Source organism: Vulpes vulpes, chromosome 9 (genome assembly GCF_048418805.1).
Source record: "Vulpes vulpes isolate BD-2025 chromosome 9, VulVul3, whole genome shotgun sequence".
Classification (NCBI taxonomy): domain Eukaryota; kingdom Metazoa; phylum Chordata; class Mammalia; order Carnivora; family Canidae; genus Vulpes; species Vulpes vulpes.
The window spans coordinates 6,468,395-6,488,256 of record NC_132788.1 but is presented as its reverse complement, the minus strand read 5'-3'; the positions used below and the strand labels follow the sequence as shown (position 1 = coordinate 6,488,256).

The 19,862-nt window shown below is 55.5% G+C and overlaps 1 protein-coding gene across 1 annotated transcript in view; it reads left to right on the top strand.

Annotated features, from left to right (window-relative positions):
• MROH2A (maestro heat like repeat family member 2A) overlaps positions 1 to 19,862 on the top strand; it is a 47,144-nt gene that overhangs the window by 23,101 nt on the left and 4,181 nt on the right. The window contains exons 20-37 of the mRNA XM_026006215.2: positions 1,101 to 1,220; positions 1,461 to 1,583; positions 2,769 to 2,921; positions 4,229 to 4,351; positions 5,317 to 5,396; positions 7,052 to 7,160; positions 7,968 to 8,063; positions 10,852 to 10,956; positions 12,014 to 12,137; positions 12,721 to 12,839; positions 13,663 to 13,815; positions 14,205 to 14,359; positions 16,308 to 16,467; positions 16,546 to 16,739; positions 17,096 to 17,233; positions 17,692 to 17,806; positions 19,123 to 19,269; positions 19,464 to 19,646. Of these exons, the coding sequence (XP_025862000.2) occupies positions 1,101 to 1,220; positions 1,461 to 1,583; positions 2,769 to 2,921; positions 4,229 to 4,351; positions 5,317 to 5,396; positions 7,052 to 7,160; positions 7,968 to 8,063; positions 10,852 to 10,956; positions 12,014 to 12,137; positions 12,721 to 12,839; positions 13,663 to 13,815; positions 14,205 to 14,359; positions 16,308 to 16,467; positions 16,546 to 16,739; positions 17,096 to 17,233; positions 17,692 to 17,806; positions 19,123 to 19,269; positions 19,464 to 19,646 (2,397 nt within the window). The remainder of the gene's footprint in view (positions 1 to 1,100; positions 1,221 to 1,460; positions 1,584 to 2,768; positions 2,922 to 4,228; positions 4,352 to 5,316; positions 5,397 to 7,051; positions 7,161 to 7,967; positions 8,064 to 10,851; positions 10,957 to 12,013; positions 12,138 to 12,720; positions 12,840 to 13,662; positions 13,816 to 14,204; positions 14,360 to 16,307; positions 16,468 to 16,545; positions 16,740 to 17,095; positions 17,234 to 17,691; positions 17,807 to 19,122; positions 19,270 to 19,463; positions 19,647 to 19,862) is intronic.

Genomic DNA, 19,862 nt, shown 5'->3' with positions numbered 1-19,862 from the left:
AGCCTGGCCACCCAGGCACCCCAGATTTTATTTTATTTTATTTTATTTGCACCCCAGATTTTAAATCCTGCTTCTATCGCCTCCTTCTTGCATTTTCATCTCCCAAAACGGCAACCATATCTACCATCTGGAGTTGCCATGTGGGTTAAATGAAATAAGACATGTTTGTTCTTGTTGTTTTTCCAAACCTACACATGAGGCTCTTATGGATAAAAGAGAAGACAGGAGAAATAAGCCAACAGGAAATGGGGCAAGAATACAGGCAGGGAAAACTATGGAAAGAGCTCAGATGTCCATAGATAGATGAATGGATAAAGAAGATGTGGGATATGTTTACAATGGAATACTACCCAGCCATCAAAAAAAATGAAATCTTGCCATTTGCAATGTCATGGATGGAACCAGAGAGTCTTATGTTAAGTGAAATAAGTCAACCAGAGAAAGACAATCATCATATGATCTCACTCATATGTGGACTTTAAGAAACAAAACAGTGGATCATAGGAGAAGAGAGGGAAAAATAAGACAAAATCAGAGACGGAGACAAACCATAGGAGACTCTTAGCCATAGGAAACAAACTGAGGGTCACTGGAGGGAAGGTGGGTGGGGAGATGGGGTAACTGGGTGATGGGCATGAAGGAGGGCACAGGATGTAATGAGCACGGGGTGTTATATAAGACTGATGAGCCACTGACCTCTACCCTCAAAACCAATAATACACTATATGTTAATCAGTTGAATTTAAATTAAAAAAATAAATAAAAGGAATACAGGCAGGGATTCAGAGACTGGATCGTGAGAAGGTGCGAAGGTGATCAGCATGGCTAATCGGCAGGTGCTCTTAGATTGCTTAGTGTGGGTGAAAATTGGTTCAACCTCTATAGGGGTGAATAATTTGGCCACTATTTATAACACACTTCCCTGCACGCAGCCCAGCCCTCCACAATAACCTGCACATTTAAAGACTCGACGAAATGCACAGATGTCTGTGCACCGAAACAAAAAGCCTAGAGTGTGAGGCAGGGGACTCCCCATGACGGCAAGCCCTGGAGGGCGGAGCAGAGAGGCCTGAAGCTCCCCTGCCCCTCTGCCTCTCCAGGGCTTTCTGTATCGGGCCCTGGGCCTCACGCTGGCCATGGGCCTGGAGGCCGACAAGGTGGAGGTGCTGCTGCTGGAGCTGCTGTACAAGACAGACTACGGCAATGACTTTGACCGGGAGGTGAGGGTGCCCGGCAGCCCCCTCCTACCCACCGGACCCCTCTGGACCCTCGGGGTTATGGGCATGTGCTTACTTGTGAGTGCATGAGTGCCTGCATGCTTCTGCGTGTACTGGAGTGTGTGTGTGCATGTGTGTGCACAGGTGCGTCCGTGTGCATGCCTGTGTGTATGTGTACCTGTGCGGGGCGGGGGGTTCCCTGCCCGCCACCCTCAGCCCAGCTGGCTGGGTCTCTCCCTGCAGGGTGTGATTCTATGCTTTGGCCTTTGTGCCCGTGGCCAGGTGAAGACTGTGCTGAACGTGCTCCATGACTTCGAGGAGAGGATCCAGGAGTCGGAGCAGTCCTGGCAGATCGGCGCTTGGCGGGTAAGCGTCAGGGCTCTGGGGGCCTCGTAGATCAGTGCTTTCAGCACCCAGCCGAGGTCCTCGCTAGATCTCAACAGCAAACTCCCCTCAGTGTCACTCGGAGGCCTCCTCCACCAAAGCTTTTGCCGTTGGATGATCTCAAGAACACAAGGTGGGCCTTTCCAGGACCCAGATATTACAAAGGAGTGCCCACCCTGGGCTCCTCAGAGCAGCCGCAGCGGCGCCCCTGGGTGCTGGTGAGATTGCAGCGTCCCAGGCCTCACCCCCACCCAGGTGTAGAAGCTGCTCAGGGAGCACTCAGTGGGTACTTCCCACGTGTCGGGAGCTCTGCCTCAGTGGATCAATGGGAGTGGGGTGGAGAGGCTACCCTGCCCTCTGCCCCATAGAAGAGAAAGCTGCAGCTTGTCCCAAGGTGTGCAGCTGGCCAGCGGTGAAGCCAGGAGCTGGACCTCTGGACACAGAGCCACAGGCTGGCTGAGGCCCCAGTGGGCAACCATCCAGAGTCATCGGTGCCCCGGACTTTGGCCTTGACCTGGAACCCTTGCCCTGGGGGTCTGGCAGTCTGGATGGAGAGAGTCAAGTGCATCTCAGGCTTTTGCGCCAGCTTCTCCACAAAGCAGGACCTGAGGCAGGGATTTCTATAGAGGCCTGGCAGGGCATGGGCATAGGCACCCCTGCCCGCCCTGCATGGGGGTTTGGTGGCACGCAACACCGCATCTCAGGCTGCTTATTCCCACTGGATTCCCAGTATCAGGAGAGCCCCGGGCCGGAGCGGGTGGCTGGCATGTGAGGGTATGGACGAGTGTATGGGTGGCCTCGTTTAGGGGCGTCCACACAAACCACCTGCTCACAGCTAACAGGTGCTGCGGGCATCTGCCGCTGGACTGGAGCCTCCCTGGGCTGGGCCCTCGTGTGAGTTGCTCACCACTGTGTACCCGGCACCTGGCAAGTAGTAGGTGCTCAAGAAAGATATGTTGAATGAATGAATCAATGAATGAGGATCTGAGGCACCCAGAAAACTCTCAGTTGAAGCACCTTCTGCTGACTCTATGGCTCCTTCGGCCATACGCCCAGAGACTGTCCACGCGCAGTTGGGGCGGCCTTGCTCCCTCTCACAGAGGCAAGTTGAGCAGACCCCTCTTCCCACACACACATCCCTTCCTCCTCTCCTCATTGGGCTCACAGAAGGACCATCCCTGGAGGCGGGAGACGGTGAAGAGCGCCCTCATGGTGATATACAGCTGCGTGGCCTCGTACTGCCACCCCCAGATGCTCCTCACCCACGTGGACAACCCCATCACGGCCAAGATCATTCACCACTACTCCAGCAGCTGCCAGGTAACCCCAGACGCCACAGCGCCACATCCAGAGCCAGGCTGGCAGAGTCACAGTCACCTGCCTCACTATCTGAGCACCCCAACCCCGCCCAGCAGACAGCCAGGACTCCTACCTGACACCCAGCTTTTGGGAAGCCCATTGCCTCAAGCTGGTGCTCTCTGCTGCAGGGGGGAGAAGGGGCACAGCCTTTCCCCCATGGTGCTGGGGGGCGGGGTGAGGGCAGGTCCCAGAAATCACAAGAGGAGCACCCCCTCTTCCCAGCCTCACTCCCTCCCTCCCTCTGCCCTTGTCTCCACTCCCTCCCCTCCTGACATCTGACCCAAGCCCTTTACCAAGGGACAAGAAGTGGGGCTGTCCTCAGGGATGCAAAGGGACTTGCTACTTTCTTGGAATGGCAAGGAAGAAGAAACACAGGATAAAGCAAAAATGATTTTACTGTTGTCTTTAAAACTGTGGTAAGATACACATAAGACCTGCCATCGTAATCCTTTTTAAGTGCCCGGTGGCATTAAGTACGTGTGACTTGTTGTGCCACCGTCCCCACCGGTCGTCTCCAGTGCTCTTCGTCTTCTAGGCCTGAGACTGTGCAGCCACCGGCCGATATGCCCACACCCCCTGTCCCCAGCCCCTGCAAGCCCCGCTCTACCCTTGGCCTCTAATGAATTTGACTCACAGAGCATTTGTCTTTTTATGACTGGCTTGCTTTATTTAGCATAATGTCCTCAAGGCTCCTCCATGTTGTCAAAGCAAAAACAATAAAAAAAAAAAGATTTTATTTATTTATTCATGAGAAACACAGAAAGAGAGGGGCAGAGACACAGGCAGAGGGAGAAGCAGGCTCCCTGTGGGAGCCCGACGTGGGACTCGATCCCAGGACCCCGGGATCACAGCCTGGGCCAAAGGCAGATGCTCAACCACTGAGCCACCCAGGCACCCCAGCAAAAATGATTTTATCACAACTTATTCGGTCCCTTTGGCGACCCACGGGGCTTGGTGTCCTGGCATTGCTGTCATCAGGCACAGATGTGGGGGGGCTGGAAGGAGGTGGCGTTTTCAGAGGGGCGCCGGAGCACTCCGCCTTGTCCAGCCCCCCGCTGGCACCGTGGCCATGTGGCAGACGCCCGGCCCAGGGGCTGAAGGACAGAAGGAGGCCTGCCATCTGGCGGAGCGCCCCTGGCACGGCCTCTCCTTGGGCGCGGAGGACCGGTCCTTACGCAGCAGCAGGGAGCTGACCAGGGCTGCGTCTGGGGGCTTCGGGCCCACTCACGACGTGCTCCTGCTATTCCCTCTTCTTGGTTTGGGTTCAGGACATCTGTCTCAAGATGGCCTTCATGAAGAGTGTGATGCAAGTCACCAAAGCCATCAAAAACATCAAGGACCTGGAGGATTTCCAATTTGCCCAAAAGATGACTCTAACGGGCATTATAACGGTAGGCTGGGTGGGGGCTTCCTTGGTCCTGGGCTGTTTGGGGGTCTCATGCCTGCCGGCTTCTCCTTGGTCAGAGGTTTCCAGAGGTTCTGAGGGCATCTGAGGGGACATGGAGGTGCCCCCGGGGGCGGGGGGGTGTCACAGGAGTCCCTCCCTATCTCGATTCTGCTTCGGTCCAACTGTAGGATTTCTGAGTATGAGATTTGTCCATCTGACAAAGGGTTTGATGGGCCGGGGATGCGCTGGTGTCTGGAGGTGGCTGGTTCAGGGTGGGTAGAAGGAAGCCCACCGGGCTGCCCCTCTGTCGCCTGGTGTTTCTCCACAGCAGGGAACTAGGGGGTGGGCTCCGTGGCAGGAGGATCTGAAAGCTCTTTGTGCACAGAGCTTCAGTAAGGTCTAGAAAGCGTCAGCTGCTGAGGGCAAGAAGCCATGGCAGAGGCAGTGGAGTTCTGGGCAGCTACTGTCCTTTGTCCCCAGACACGTCCCGCCCCGCCCCCCGCCAATGCCTTCTAAAGCTGTGGCCCCTGGAAAGCAATGGAGGCTGTCCCCGAGGGAGGTGAGGTTTGGAGAAGGAAGGAAGCGAACCCCTGTTCCAGCCCAGGGACATAGGCTGTCCGTGTGCCATCTCATGCTAGCAGGGCACAACCTGGCGAAACAGGCCTTGTCTGACACGTGATGGCTCAGGCAGGGGAAGCGGTTTGCCCAAGGACACACAGCAAGCAGGCGGCAGGCCTGAGTGAGCAGCCCTGGCCTGTCTGGAGCCCTGCTGCTTCCCACACCAGATTTTGCTGCTTCCCCTACAATGCTAAAGGCCAAGTGATCCTAAAAAGAGAGAATGTGGTATGGGGTGTCAGCACCCCATGCAGTGCCAGGCCCTGGGCACTAGCCCTGGGGGTGCCTCTGTCTCCACGCTCACTGGCCTCACTGGCGGGCCCTGGATGGCTCATTCTCTGCTGTGCCGGGCAGGCCACCATCAAGGAAGAACCCACCGACAGCCTGGTTTCTCCTGTGCGGACGATGGCGATGGAGGCCCTCTCGCACCTGAGGTGAGCTGGGCCCCTGTTTGGGCCCCAAGTATCTCTGAGGGTTGGGGCAGAGTCTGAGACCACCCCTCAGTGCTCCTTGGTCGGTGGGGGGGTGGTCTCCTACTTTGCCTCCCCATCTCTGTAGCAGGGGCCCTGGGTGGCCGCTCCTGGGGCAGTGGGCCGCCCGGGGAGGTGGGGTCTGCTTCCACCAGGTCTTTTCCATAATTCTCAGCAGTATTTCCAGTCGGGCTCTTCTGGGTTGGGAGGTGACTGGCAGGTGGGTTCTTTGGTCCATTAGGGGATATTTTGAGCGAGAAATCACATTATGTTATGGCACTGGATAGGGTAGCAGGGGGATGTCATCCTTCTTCTAGTTGGGTTGGGCAGGGATCAAAGAATTTAATTGTTGGGATCCCTGGGTGGCGCAGCGGTTTAGCGCCTGCCTTTGGCCCGGGGTGCGATCCTGGAGACCCGGGATCAAATCCCACGTCGGGCTCCTGGGGCATGGAGCCTGCTTCTCCCTCTGCCTGTGTCTGTGCCCCCTCCTCTCTGTGACTATCATAAAAAAAAAAAAAAACTTAAAAAAAAAGAATTTAATTGTTGATGCATTATGCATTATGATACAGTTAATATAAAGTAATATAATACCCCATGCTTGCCTTCCTGGAGCCGTCCATTCACTGGGGGGAAATGGGGGAGGGAGGAAGAAGTTATGAACATTAGTATCTGAAGTGGTTGGGTGTTGGATGGTCTCTGGGAATTCTGCACCTGTGGGGTAAAACGAATGCCTACAGAAGGAATAATAGGGCAGAGCTGTGTATTAATGTGTGAATAAGCAAGAAAAAATTCTAGGACCAGAGAAAGGGGGGCCACTAACAAGATATAATTTTGTTGATACAAGAGGGGGGATCAGAAGGTGCTGGCATCTGACACAAAATAACAGGATTTAGGTAGGAATTGGAAGCTCCAGGCAGGGCAAAATACAGGATATCTTTGGGGGGCAGGGGTTTAAAGTTAAGTAGAATGGTAGCTGATACCCTGGGGCTCCACCCCACATCTTTATAAAAGGATCCCTGGAGTCTGGATGTGGCCCCTGGGCACCTCGGAGCTTCTCTAGGTGATGCTAGAATGCACCTAGGCTTGAGAACTATTGATGAAGAAACAGGAGAAGAATGAGTTAGCAGGCATCAAGCAGCCAGCTTCCACCCCTGAGAGTTCACTAAATCTCAGATGGCTGAGCTCCACTCCGAGTGTTTGATTCAGTAGCTCTGAGGAGGGCCAGAGATGCATTTCTCGGAAGTGCCAAGGTGATACTTCTGCTCCTGTTGCTGCAGGTATTACACTTGAAAACCCTTGGGTCAGGGCCAGCCTGGGAGGCAGAGTCTATGGTTATGGCCAGGGAGGAGCCATGGAATGTTTCCAAGCAGCAGAGGGACAGGCTCCGAGTAGGCAACAAGGAGGAGAGCTGGCTGTGGGCCCCTCCGTCTCCCCATCAAGACACAGTCACTGGAGGGGAGCCAGGGCCCCTGGGGAGGGATGCACGCCTGCACCCACCACCGGGGAAGCTGTCTTCTCCCTCATTCTGTGCCATGCCTCTGCACCCTGGACTGGGCAGTGGGGTGGCAGGGTCTCAACTCCCTTCTGACCCTTCCTCTTGTCCCTTCTTCTTTCCTTAGCAATCTGAAGCCTTTCTACTCCATGGAGGAAAACAATGAGCTGATGGATATCAGTATTCACTCTGTAATTTCTCTCCAACCCCCAGCAGAGGACAATGAGTCCATTCAGGTAGGTCCCTCTGGGCTGCCTCATTTTCCGGGTCAGGACTTGGAAGCTTACAACAACTTGGGCAGTGCTGAGAGCACGCCGCCTTGAACCACCTGTGAGTGGTTAAGGGCAGCAAAGTGCAGTAGGCCCTATTAGTTAGTGTAAGGTAACGTTAGCTGCTGTAACAGCTAAACCCTGAAATCTCCATGGTTTAATAAGGAGACAGTTTATTTCTCACTCAAGTGAAGTCCAGTTGGCAATAGGGGCGGAGATGGAGCCGCTGCATGCAGTTATTTGGGAACCAGGCTGACAGGCCCTACTATCTTTAGTGCACGGCCTAAGGTCGCTTGGGATACTGATATCCAGCCTAGAGTGGAAGAGAAAGAGTCTGGATGGAGGCTTTATGAGCCACTCTGCACCTTTCATTGGCCAGAACTCAGTCAAATGCCATGCCCAGGTGCAAGGGGTGCTGGAAAATGTAGTTCCTGACTAGTTGCCTGTTTCCCAGCAACAATGTGGAGAAGGAGGACAAACCTTTGTGAACAGGTAGCCATCTCTGCTTCAGTGTCCTGGTCCCAGATGAGGAGTCAGAAGAACTGGGTGGTGGGGGTTCATTTTCTTTCTTTGTAAAATGGGTTCCTCTTTAGAGGTGGTCTCGTATGTCACATGAGAATATAGGTATTAAGAACCCAGTCTGAGCTGAAGTAAAGGGGTGAGTTTCAAACCATCTCATACTTCTCAACCCTGACATGGATCCTTGCAGCGTCCTGGTGGGTGGCTGTGCATGTCCCCTCATTGCTGCCGGGTACTCTCCTCTCTTGGCCACAGACCCTGTATGCGAATGCGATGCATGCCCTGGAGCAGCTGATGGAGGGTCTCATGCAGAGGCAGCTGGACCCCAAGGGGCTGCAGGAGATGGTACACGTGAGTTCCCTGGTGGAGGGCCAGGAGCCAGGGATGGCCACCCCTCCCAGAAAGCTGGCCTCATGGTCAGATTCTATGGAAAACAGGGGTATGCGTTAAAAATTGTTTCACTAATTTTATTTTTTTATTTTTCATTCTTTTTAAAATATTTTATTTTTTTATTCATGAGAGACACAGAGACACAGGCAGAGGGAGAAGCAGGCTCCATGTAGGGAGCCCGATGTGGGACTCAATCCCGGAACTCCAGGATCACACCCTGGGCTGAAGGCAGGTGCTAAACCACTGAGCCACCCAGGGATCCTACAGTAATTTTATTTTGATAAAATTTCAGATTCACTGAAAACTTGCAAGGAACTCCTGTATACCCTTCACCCAGATTCATAATTGTTAATCGTTTGCCACATTTCCTTTTTTTTCCTCTTTGTCTTCCCTTCTCTTGTTTTACACACCACCACACTTTTGAACCATGAAAGTTGGTTGCAGACGTCGAAAACAAAAACACCTGGTATAACAACAGTACAATGATCAAAATGGGGAATTGTGATGTTGACACAATGCTGTATTCTAATCTATGGCCAATATTCAAATTCCATGAATTGTCCCAATAATACCCTTTATAGCTCTTTTCCTTGATCCAGGATCTAAGCTGGATTACACAGTGCATTTATTTACCACATCTCTTTAATCTCCCTTAATCCAGAACTATTCCTCAATCTTCCATAATCTCGGCATTTTTGAAGGGTATTGGCTAGTTTTTATTTTTTAAAGATTTTATTTATTCATTCCTGAGAGACACACACACAGAGAGAGAAAGAGAGGCAGAGACACAGGCAAAGGGAGAAGCAGGCTCCATGCAGGGAGCCCGATGTGGGAATCGATCCCGGGTCTCCAGGATTAGGCCCTGGGCTGAAGGCAGAGCTAAACCACTGAGCCACCCGGGGTGCCCTAGTTTTTTTTTTTTTTTTTTTTTTTTAAATTGGGTTGTTTGCTTTCTTATTATTGAGTTTTCAGAGGTTTTATATATTTTGAATTCAAGTCCCTATCAGATATATGATTCACAAATATTTTCCTCCCATCCCTGACTTGTGTGTTCATTGATTTCAGTGTCTTTTATTTTTTTAATTTTTATTTATTTTTTTAAGGGAGTGCCTTTTATTTAATTTTTATTTTTTTAAAGATTTTATTTATTTATTCATGAGAGACACACAGAGAGAGAGAGAGGCAGAGACACAGGCAGAGGGAGGAGCAGGCCCCACGCAGGGAGCTCAACATGGGACTTGATCCTGGGTCTCCAGGATCACACCCCAGGCTGCAGCCGGGGCTAAACTGCTGCGCCACCAGGGCTGCCCCACAGTGTCTTTTAAAGAACAGAAGTATTACAATGTTAATGAAGTCTAATTTGCCTTTTGTTTTCTTTTTTTAAAAAAAGATTTTATTTATTTATTCATGAGAGACACACAGAGAGAGGCAGAGACACAGGCAGGAGGAGAAACAGGCTCCATGCAGGAAGCCCGATGTGGAACTGGATCCCAGGACTCTGGGATCACGCCTTGAAGCTGAAGGCAGATGCTCAACCGCTGAGCCACTCAGGCGCCCCTGGTTTTGATGTTTTATGTAAGAAATCTTTGCCTGGTCACAGAAGTCACAAAGATTTTCTTTTAGGAGTTTGTAGTTTCAGGTTTCACAAGTAAGTCTAGGATATAGTTTAAGTTTTATATATGGTGTGAAGTATGGATCCAAGTTTGTTTGTTTGCTTGTGCACAGACAACCAGCTGTTCCAGTTCCATTTGTTGGAAAGACTTTTCTCCATTGAATTATCTTTGTATTTTTGTCAAAAATCAACTGACCACGTATGCATGGACCTGTCTCTGGCACTTCTTCTGCTTTGTTGACGTATTTCTTTATCTTTGCACCCATCCCATCCTGCCATCCCATCCTGATTACTGTAACATAATAAACCTTGGAATCAGGAGCAGATAGTATGAGTCCACTGACTTTGTTTTGTTTTTGCTGCTGTATCCCATAAATATCCATATGTTGTGTTCTCATTTTGTTTCAATACAGAGTACATTTTAATTTCTCTTCTGATTTCTTCTTTCACCCAAATGTTTGAAGATTTTCCAGAGATCTTCCTGTTTTTCATTCCTAATTTAAATCCATTGTGGTCTGAGGACACACTCTGTATAATTGGAGTCCTTTTAAATCAACCCGGACTTACCTTGTTGCACAGAGTGGTCTATCTTGGTGAGTGTTCTGTGTGCACTTGCCTACTGTTTCAGGTCAAGGGTTCCTAAGTATTAGGCCAAGCTGGCTGGTAGGGTTGTTCAAGTTTTCCCTGTCCTTCCTGATTTTCTGTCTTCTTGTTCCACCAGTTTCTAAGAAAGAGGTACTGAAATCTCTGACTCTCACTATGGATTTATTTTTTCTTCAGTTGTGGTAGTTTTGCTTCATACATTGTTAAGCTCTGTCTCTCTGTGTGTGAACATTTAGGCCCTGGAGCGCAAGGCAGGCTACGCTCCTGGACCTTTCACCCAGAAATAGACATTTGGAACAAGGCCAAACCCGTCAACCAAGCGCCATCTTGGTCAGGATAATGGGGACACTGTCTCTGCCCTCTGCCTCATCTCCCTCATGGAGGTGCCTGGAAAGAGAATGAGAAGCTTCCAGAACCACCCAACACCTCTGAAATTCAGACTCTGAGTGGAGAGACGAGGCGGACAATAGATGGCCAGGAAAGGCTGGCCTTGGGATTTAATGGCGTCTTCTGTGTTCTGGCCTCTACCCATAGCTCCTGGAAAAGTGGATCTTGTCGGAGAAAGAAGGGGAGCGGGAGAAGGCCACGAACCTCCATCTCCATCTCATGCAGATCTACGTGCAAAGCATCGGTGTCTGCGTGAGTCCTGGAGCCCCCAATCCCCCAGCCTGCTGCCCTGGCACCCACAGAAGAGTTCCTGTCTCTATTCATGAGAAGAGGGCACACTTTCAAAATCAAGTTCTGCCCCCTGAAAAGTCCCTTGGGAAGAGGCTGTCTCATTTGGGAATGGCAGAGGAGGCCCCACTAGGAGCTAGCCCTGAGGCTCTGGGGATGCTGAGAGAGGGGTGGGCCATGGCTCAGCATGGATCCAGGCTTACATAGCAGTTGAGGGCCCTCTTTAAGAAAAAGAGCACACACTTAGGAAATACCACATTGGTTAGGAGAGTAAATATCTACTTAGAACAAGAAAATAAACCACTACAAAATTACAAATTTTATAAAACTTGACAAGGACTTGAACATCGCAAAATCTGGAAAAGCAATGAGGTATTTTTGTTGATTAACAATCTGACCCGGCTTGATGAGACCTCTCTTTGTACATTTGTTGGCCTCATGCTCTTTGACTTCCTAGTCTTCAGTGATGGTGTTGGGAGGATGGTCTCCCTGGGGTGTGGGGACCAGTGTGTGGTGAGAACAAGATGAGCAGTACCCCTGGTGGTCTGGGAATGCCATTCAGGTGGAGACCCAGGCCCAGCAAAGTGAGGCCAGAGCCTAGCCTCACGCTAGCTTTGAGGTCAGATACTGTACAGAATATATCATCTGGATTCTCGGACACAATTCACAACATCCCCTGGAGGATGGTTATCTCCCCTTTACAGATGAGGAACATAAGGGCACAAGTCTAAGTACCCTGCCCAGGTCACACATCTAGTGAGCAGGGGAGGCCAGATTTAATCCCAGGGCTCAGTTACAGGAACAAGGCAGGTGTCCTGATTATAAAACCTGGGCCTGTGGACAGAAAGGCAAGTCCTGAGCCAGACTCCTGGGATCCTGGCTACTGAGCCTCCAGGGTCTCTGCTGGGGTGCTTTCGAGCAGGGCTCACTCTCTCTGGCTGCCTGTTACACTGTCCCTGGACAGCACCAGGTGTGCATGAGTGGACAGAGGGTGTGAGCCTTGAGGTCTCCTGTCCCTCAGATCCCCCTGAAGCTGGGGCAGTTTGGCATGCTGGTGGGACTCATGGCCCCTTGTACCTGTGACTCCCACAGAAGAACTCGCATAGCCTCAATGGATGTCCTGTCCAGCCTGCTGGATCTCCATGGTATGGGGAAGGCGAGACCCAGGACCATGGATGTTGGGAGGGAGGTCTGACAGCAGGGGTGTCAGCTGTGGGGCTATCCTGGGGGAACATGACCTCTCTATATAGACAAATAAGGGTGACCAGCAGAGATGGTGGAGAGGGTGCAGAGCTTGCTCAGAGGCCATGGAATTTTCCAGAAGGACAAGCTCACTGGTTTGGCACAACTCATTGAGGGCATGTCCTGGGTACTAAGGGGCTCCTTGGGAAAAGATCAGCTCACAGATACCCAGGACAGTAGAAGGAACCAGAGGTGAGCTCAGGGGCTAATGCAGGGTGATGATTTTCAGAGGAGGAGACTTTGCCTCCGGTTTGGCGGCTGGAGGCCTCCTAGAAAGGAGGTATCTGAGCTGTGTGTAGAGGTGGTGTGGGGGGAATAGGACAATGAGAGCAAAGGCAAGAAAGGATGAGATGTCCAGAGACTGAGGGGTGGTCCAGGCCGGTGAAGCCAGGGAGTCCTGTGGGCCAGGCCAGGAGGCCACCCTGATGTGGCCTGTGGATGGACCCTTTATCCTTCTGATCATGTCTAAAATCATGTTCCTAACAGCAAGCCAGACCTGCTCCTCATGGGGCCCTTCCAAGGAGCTGGAGCTTGCAAAATGTAAGGAGGATCTCCAGGGCCCAGATGTGGAGAAGATTTTCAGTGCATCTTCCAGAATTGCCAAGGTGACAAGCTGGAAAGGTGGGGAGGCTCCTGGGCTGGACTCTGGCGCCTGGACTGTCTCTGGGGCATGGGATGTTGCTCAGCCTGGCCAGGCAGCCTTCCTTTTCTTCCAGATGTCGAAGTTCCCATGGCTTTTGGTCCAAATCATGCCCTCTGTGCCTAAATGGCCTGCAGTATGTAAGATCCCCACTGTGGTGCCTGGCACGTAGTAGGTGCTCAATAGTCTCCATCCCTGCGGTGTGCTGCACTGAAGGTGGAGAGCCCCAGAGAGAGTTAAACATGGGGTCCCGCAGAGAGGTGTCGGTACATGGGCACACTGATGGCCGAATGCCCGGAGTCACCTGAACTCTGCAGAGGGGACGAGGCCCTGCTGCCTCAGGGGGCAGAGGCGTCTTTCTGGAGCGGGGGGTGGGGGGTGGCAGGATGAGGTGGCAGGGCAGCCGGGCCCAGGGTACACCCTGAGTGAAGGCTGCAGGGCAGTACAGACAGGATGGGGAACGTGTGGGTGGGGCTTCCTGAGTGGAATTCAGGTGCGGTGGGCAGTGTCAGGTACGTGAGGTGCAGCAGAGGTTGGGGGCACATGTCCTAAGCCTTGGAAAGCAGGGCTGAGCTTTGGGTCTCCGAGGTGGAGGAGGAGTAACAGCCCAGGGCCGGGCAGGGAGGCGGGGGGGAGGCCCTGGCGGTGGTTTGAGGGAGGATGGGGGCCTGGGCCGGGGCCGGGGTGTCGGATGGAAGAGGAAGGGGACGTTAGTGGTGGCAGGTGGGGGCAGGGAGTTGGCCTGCAACTTGGCTGTTGGAGCCCAGGGGTGGTTGCTCTGGTCCTAGGTGGCTTGCATGCAATTCAACTGCGATGAGGTGGTCTCGCTCATCCAGAAGCTCTGTGAGAACATCGGGGCCATGGACCTACAGCATGATAAGGCCTCCGTCACCTGGATAGGCACCTTCCTCCAGATGCGGGCCAAGGAGCTGGAAGACAAGGTGGCCGAGCCGCGGCTGGGCTGCTTCAGGGCTGGGGCTGTTCAGTGCGCCCAGGCTAGAGGGACAAGCAAGGGCCCAGCTGTGCTTGCGGAGAAGGTCTCCCCAAACCCTTGATTGTAAAGAGGACAGGGAGTAGAGTTCTAGAATGAGAAAGGAACACGTTGAAGCTAGCCTGGTTAGTAAGAGGACAGTGGACTGGAGGCCCGTGGCTCGTTCTCCCAGAGCGTCCTGCCTCCCACACAGAAAACCTGATAAAATCCAGGAAGAGGCCAAAGGAGGTGCAGGTGGTTTAACCTCCCCAATATCTAGTTGGGCAAGGTCCCCTGGAGGAGGGGTGCACAGTGGTCACAGGGGCCCAGGCTGTGCTGGTGATGCCTGCCCTTCCCCAGGTGGCCGAGATCCTGGGCGCCATCCTGGTCCACCTGCCCGTGGTGGACCACCTGGAGGTGCGACGCCACCTCATTGAGGGCATCCTCCTGCTGGCGCACTACCACCAGGAGACAGTCCTCACATCGCTCCTGAGGCAGCCCCTGCCCATGGAGAGGTGGGTGCCCTGGACAGGGAGCCACAGTGCCCCTCGCAGCCCAGACCTCGCCCATCTCACCAGCCCTGACCTGTCCGGGAGGACAGGGCCCTTGAGCAGTGGTGCGTCCGAACCTGGGGTGGGTCAAGCCCTGTCCCTGCATCTCCTGTGGGAGGAACAGGCTCTGGGAACCACGGACCTGGAGCCCCAGCGTCACCGTTCCATCCTACGGAGCTGGAGTCCGGATCCCGCAGCTTCTCAGGTGTCCTGTCATCCCCTCTGGCCTCTGCCCGCAGCAGCCCTTTCATTTCCCCTGGAGGACAGGGCTCTGGGCCCCCTCCGAGGTTGGGCTTCTCCAGGACACGCCTGAGGACGTGGTCACCAAGGCCTGCTCGGGCCTCTGGACACGCTCCACTGTGTCCCTCTCCCTTCCAAACGCGGCCCTGAGAGGGGAGGTCCAGGTGCCCGAGGCTCGAGCTAACAGAACCTCAAACCCTCAGGTGACCTCATGGTAACGCAGCCCCGCCCCTGCCTCTCCGTGTTCCCTGCAGCCTGCTGGGTCCCTGTGTCCCAGTCACGTCACGGTGGCACGCAGGCTGCCGGCAGGGTCTCCCGGGCAGGGGGAGTGCGTCTGGGATGGTGCCAGGACCCACCGGGGAGTGCATAGAAAGGGGTGAGCAGCCGTCCCCAGATCCGCCAAGGTTGCAGAGCAAAGAGCCTTGAGACTGTGGGCGACGGAGGGGTGGCCGATGTCACTCAACATGCTGTGACACGAACAGAGCGGGCTGTCCCGTGTGAAACGCAGGCCTGGCTCCGCCGTGGGGCTGCTCCTCATCGGGCGGGAGGCCCGTGAGGACTGCTCGATTTGCTGGGGGTTAGTGGCTCGCGGAGCAGGGCTGGGGTGGGGGACAGTGCAGTGTGGCCTCCGTCAGGCTGGTGGTCTCGGTGGCCGCCGGCGCGCTGGCTTTCACTGCACTGGCGCCCTTTCGCTGGGCACAAATTGCCACGAGCTTGGAGGCTCCGAACAGCCCCGTCGCCACCCCACGGTTTCCAGGGCCGGGGGTCCGGGGCCGGCTGAGCTGGGGCCTTTGCTCCCTCCAGCGCACGCGGCGGTTTCTGGCTGTCGCGGGCTGAGGTCCTGCTTTCTTGTTTCCTCACACCCCGATGGCTTCTTTATGAGCAGTGGTTGCCCGTGAGCTCATGGCCCACCCCTCCACTCCGTCCGACCACCAGGTGCCCGGCCGCGTGTCCTCCCAAAGTCACGTCTGTGGATTTGGTTCTGTGGATTCACGCAGGAGGGGGCACCTCTCCTGGTTGGATTTGATCTTGGTAGACTTGCCCCCTTAGTGCTTTAAAGCCCCCTGCAACCCCCCCCCCCACCTCCCTGCACCTACACACCCTGGGCCCGTGACACCACTGCCCCCGGGTCCTTCCCTTCTCAGCAGAGCTGTGGGCTCGACTTGGGGATGCGGAGCCACTTCAGACTGTCGTCTGGCAGGTTGCCTAACCTCCGCAGGCCCCCTTCCTCTCCTGTGGGCCACGGAGCTGAAAGCATCTTCCTCAAAGATGTGTTGGGAGGAGGAGATGCTGTGCGATGAGCCAGCTGCTTTGGACCAGCCTGACCAGCTGGGGCCTTGGCAGCTGTTGCTGGAAGTACCTATAAAGTCATCAGATGGGAGGCCCCATGGGCACATCTAAGGTCACCTGGCACTGGGGTCATCAGATGGGAGGCCCCGTGGGCACATCTAAGGTCACCTGGCACTGGGGCCGCGGCAGAGAAAGGGAGCTGAGCATGGGGTCATGGACCGGGTTCTGGTTATGTGACCTTTGGCAACTCAGCCCGCCTCCCTGAGGTTCAGCCTTCGGGGTTCAGCCCCTTTTCAGGGGGTTGCCTGCGGAGAGAAGAGGCTCTTACCTGCCAGGGCCCAAGGCGGGAGACCCACGGTCCTTGTGTCCTGTCTTTGGTTAGGCACCTGACGGAGGTGTGGCTGGCTGTGGCCGAGAACGTGCCCTTTGCCCAGACGATGCTCCACGGGCTGATGGGCCGGCTGCAGTCGAGGTTCACCCCCAAAGCCAACGCCACCTCCAAAGCTGACATCTGGCGCCTGGCCGCGGTGGATCCTCTGATGGTGAGTCCCAGGGGCAGGCCCCGGGCTCCTTGGAGGCTCAGAGTAGGAGCCCTGACACCTCAGCACGTCTCTCTGCAGACCCTGTGCACCATCCACCTTCTCATCCAGAAGATAGATGTGGACGACAAGCTCCTGGACCTCTTCCCGGACCTCATCTACACCCTCCTGCTGCAGCTCAGCAGCAGCCAGGGGCCAGAGGCCATGTCGCCTGTCCTAAAGACATGGAGACTGGTCCATGCAGGGACGCTGCCAGAAGAGATCAACCTGCAGAGGTGCTCTTGGGGGTGGCATGTGGAGCAGGGCTGGGGTGGGGGTGCAAGGCAGTGGGCCTGACCTGGACCCGGCCTCTTAGAAGTCAAGGATCCCAAGAGCCATCTCCACCAAGAGGCCTTGTGGTCCTCTCGTGGTGCAGAGAAGTTTCTGGAAGCAGATCTTACAACCCTCCCTCGCATGAGTCCAGGGCAGTGTAGCTTTCACTGTTTGCAGACCCACTCCCTCACATGATCGCCCTTAGCCCCCTGAGCGAGGCCCAGCAGGCATGGGGACCCCTGTTTCTCCGACCCGGGTGCAGTGTTTGCCTGGCGGTGGGTACTCCTTTTCGTCGTGATACAGTCCCACCTTCTTCCAGGATCACGATCAAGTCCATGCAGCTTTTGTTCAGAAGACTCAACAGCGAGCAGCTGGTTCACACTCTGGAGGAGCAGGGCGTGTGGGCCCTCCTGCAGAGCAGCTCCACATTCCTGCAGGGCGTGGGCCTGCTGGCCAGGTGGGCACCCGGCCTCCAGGCCCGGGCAGCGGGACGCGCAGGGTGGTCTTGCTGGACGGTCTAGGTCACGGCTGAGTGCCTGGCTTCTGAGGGATTGCCAAGTCGACCCGTGTTCCAGACTCTGGGATGGCAGCGTGTAGGGCAGGGGGAATCTTTTATCCTAACCCGTCCTGCTCCAAGGTGGGAGCTGTGAGAGGCTCACCCACGTCCACATGAGGCTTCCAAGCTGGGCCAGGTCAGAGAGCTATTTCCTGGGTCCTGGTCACTCATTCTGGTCCCTTTTGATGAAAAGGAAATGAAAAGTAGGTACTCCAGTGACACCCCGACCAAATCCCCCTGGTGAAGGAGGGAGAGGCCCAGAGAGGTTAAGAGATATGCCCCCGGGTGCCCAGCCCCGGAGCGGCTCTGCAGGCAGCAGCTGAGAGGCCCTCCCTGCCCCGGGCTGCACCCCCCTGCAGGCTGTGCATGCGGAGCATGGAGGGGTACAGGCAGCGACTCTCGGAGCTGGTGCTCAGAGGCATGGACTCCGATGTCCTCAGCTGTCGCATCAGCAGCACGGCCGTCTGCGTGGAGGTGAGGCTCGGGGCGCGGAGGGCTGGGGGAGCTGGGGCGGGGCTGCTGGGTGCACCCTCCCCATTCCACCCCCCAGGACCCGGCTCTGAGGGGCATCTGAGTCAAGGGGCAGGCAACTGTCCCACCTCCCTGGGGATGTGAGTGATTTGGGGTGTACACCGTGGGGAAAGGGGGCCCCACCCAGGGTACACAGCTAAATGAGCGGTGCTGTGCTGAGTGCCGGCAACACCCAAGGGCCCGGAGGAGGGCACCTGGGCTCTTGCCAGGATTGATGGGCTGGGGAAGGCCTTGTAGGAAGGCCATCAGGAGCTAATAGGGCCTGGCCAGGCAGGAAGGCCAGGGAAGGGGGTGACACCCACTGGGGCCGGGCCACCCTCCTGAGCTCTTACCAGGTCCTGAGGGAATTGGCCAGAAAACTTTTAGGAGAAATGGGGTTGGCTGCGTGATTCCCGATATGCCTTAGCAAGCCCCACATCCGCCTGGTGTAGGGTCAGCAAACATTTTCTATAAAGGGCTGGATGGCAAATTTCCTGCTTTGGGGTCACCAGTTTGGTGTTTACTTTTTTCAGGTTTATTTATAATCTGTGTACGTGTGCGTGTGCACACACACACACACACACACACACACAAGCCAGGGGGTTCCCATTGGCTTGAGGTCCTGGTGCTCTGAGTGCTGAGCCGGATGTGGTTCTCTGAGTCCCGGGGGAGGGAAGTTGATGTATCTGTTGAAGGCCCACGGGGGCGCCTGGGTGGCTCAGTCTGTTTAGATTCTGTCTTTGGCTCTGGTCGGAATCCCGGGGTCCTGGGATCGAGTCCCATGTCGGGCTCCCTGCTCAGTGGGGAGTCTGCTTCTCCCTCTCCCCTCTGCTATTCCCCCTGCTTGTGTTCTCTCTCTCTCTCTCTCAAATAATTAAAAATTCAAAAACAAAAGCAAGCAAGCAAGCAAGCAAGCAAGCAAGCCCGTGGGCCCGGCTCCTGCACACGGGAGCTGCTCGGTCAGCTTAGCTGAACAGGTGTATTCCTATAGGCCACACTCACGAGGCTTTCCCCACGGTCTCCTTAGGAAGCCTCACAATAGCCCCATGAGCCAGGTCTTGCAGGTGGGGAAAGCTGAGGCTCGGGGGGTTCTGAGTGACTGGCCAGGGGCCCCAGCTGGTGGACGGAGGAGCCAAGAGTTGGTCCTGGGGAGCCGGGGCTTGGTGTCCTCTCTCTTCACGGAGACCCTCTGTGCATGGGATCTCGTCACACACTGGCCTTGTGGCTGATGAGAAAGGGGCCCGCGTGGGGCCAAACTGCCAGAAAGTTCTCTTTTCTAGTTCATGAGCGACCCGGTTCTGTACCAGGAGAAACTGCTGAAACCCACGGTGTTGTTGCTGGAGAAAGGGGCCGACCAGGAGGACGAGGCCCTGCGGGTGCTTTCCCTGCGAGCCCTGGGCAACATGGCCCTCGGTGCCCCCAAGAAGGTGCGGCGCCCGGCCCAGAGCCTAGGGACCCAGCGAGCAGGGGCTGGGGGGCGGGGGGTCAGGGCTGGCCTGTTCTGGCCGTGTGCAGAGGGGAACCAGCTGGGGAGCTGGCTGGGGAACCCGGTGGGGAACCTGGTGGGGAACCAGGTGGGGGACCAGGTGGGGAACCAGGTTGTCCCCCCCACCCCCCTCAGGTGAGGCAGTACCGGAAGCTGTTGCTGGAGAAGTGCCTGGACTCCCTGCGGGAGCCCGTCAGCACCAGCGTGACCTCCGAGGGCATGGAGGCCCTGGCCAAGATCCTGGCTGAGCTCCGGGAGGGAGACGTGGGGTCCTCGTTCAGCGTCCTCTGCGAGCAGTGCAGGGCCTTCTTCGACAGCGTGAGCCCAGAGTGCAGCCTCGCCGGGCCCTGGCCCTATGATGGGGGCGCGGGGGGGGGGGCTTCTCCAATGCCCCCTCAGCCACTGGGTCAGCACTTCTCATCCCCTAAAGAAAAGGCAGGCTCTGGATGAGGGGGGCCGCAGGCCTGACTGGGCGCCGATGCACCCATTGGCTGATGGTGGGCCCCCTGCCCTGCTGTTAGGGTGGAGCTTCCC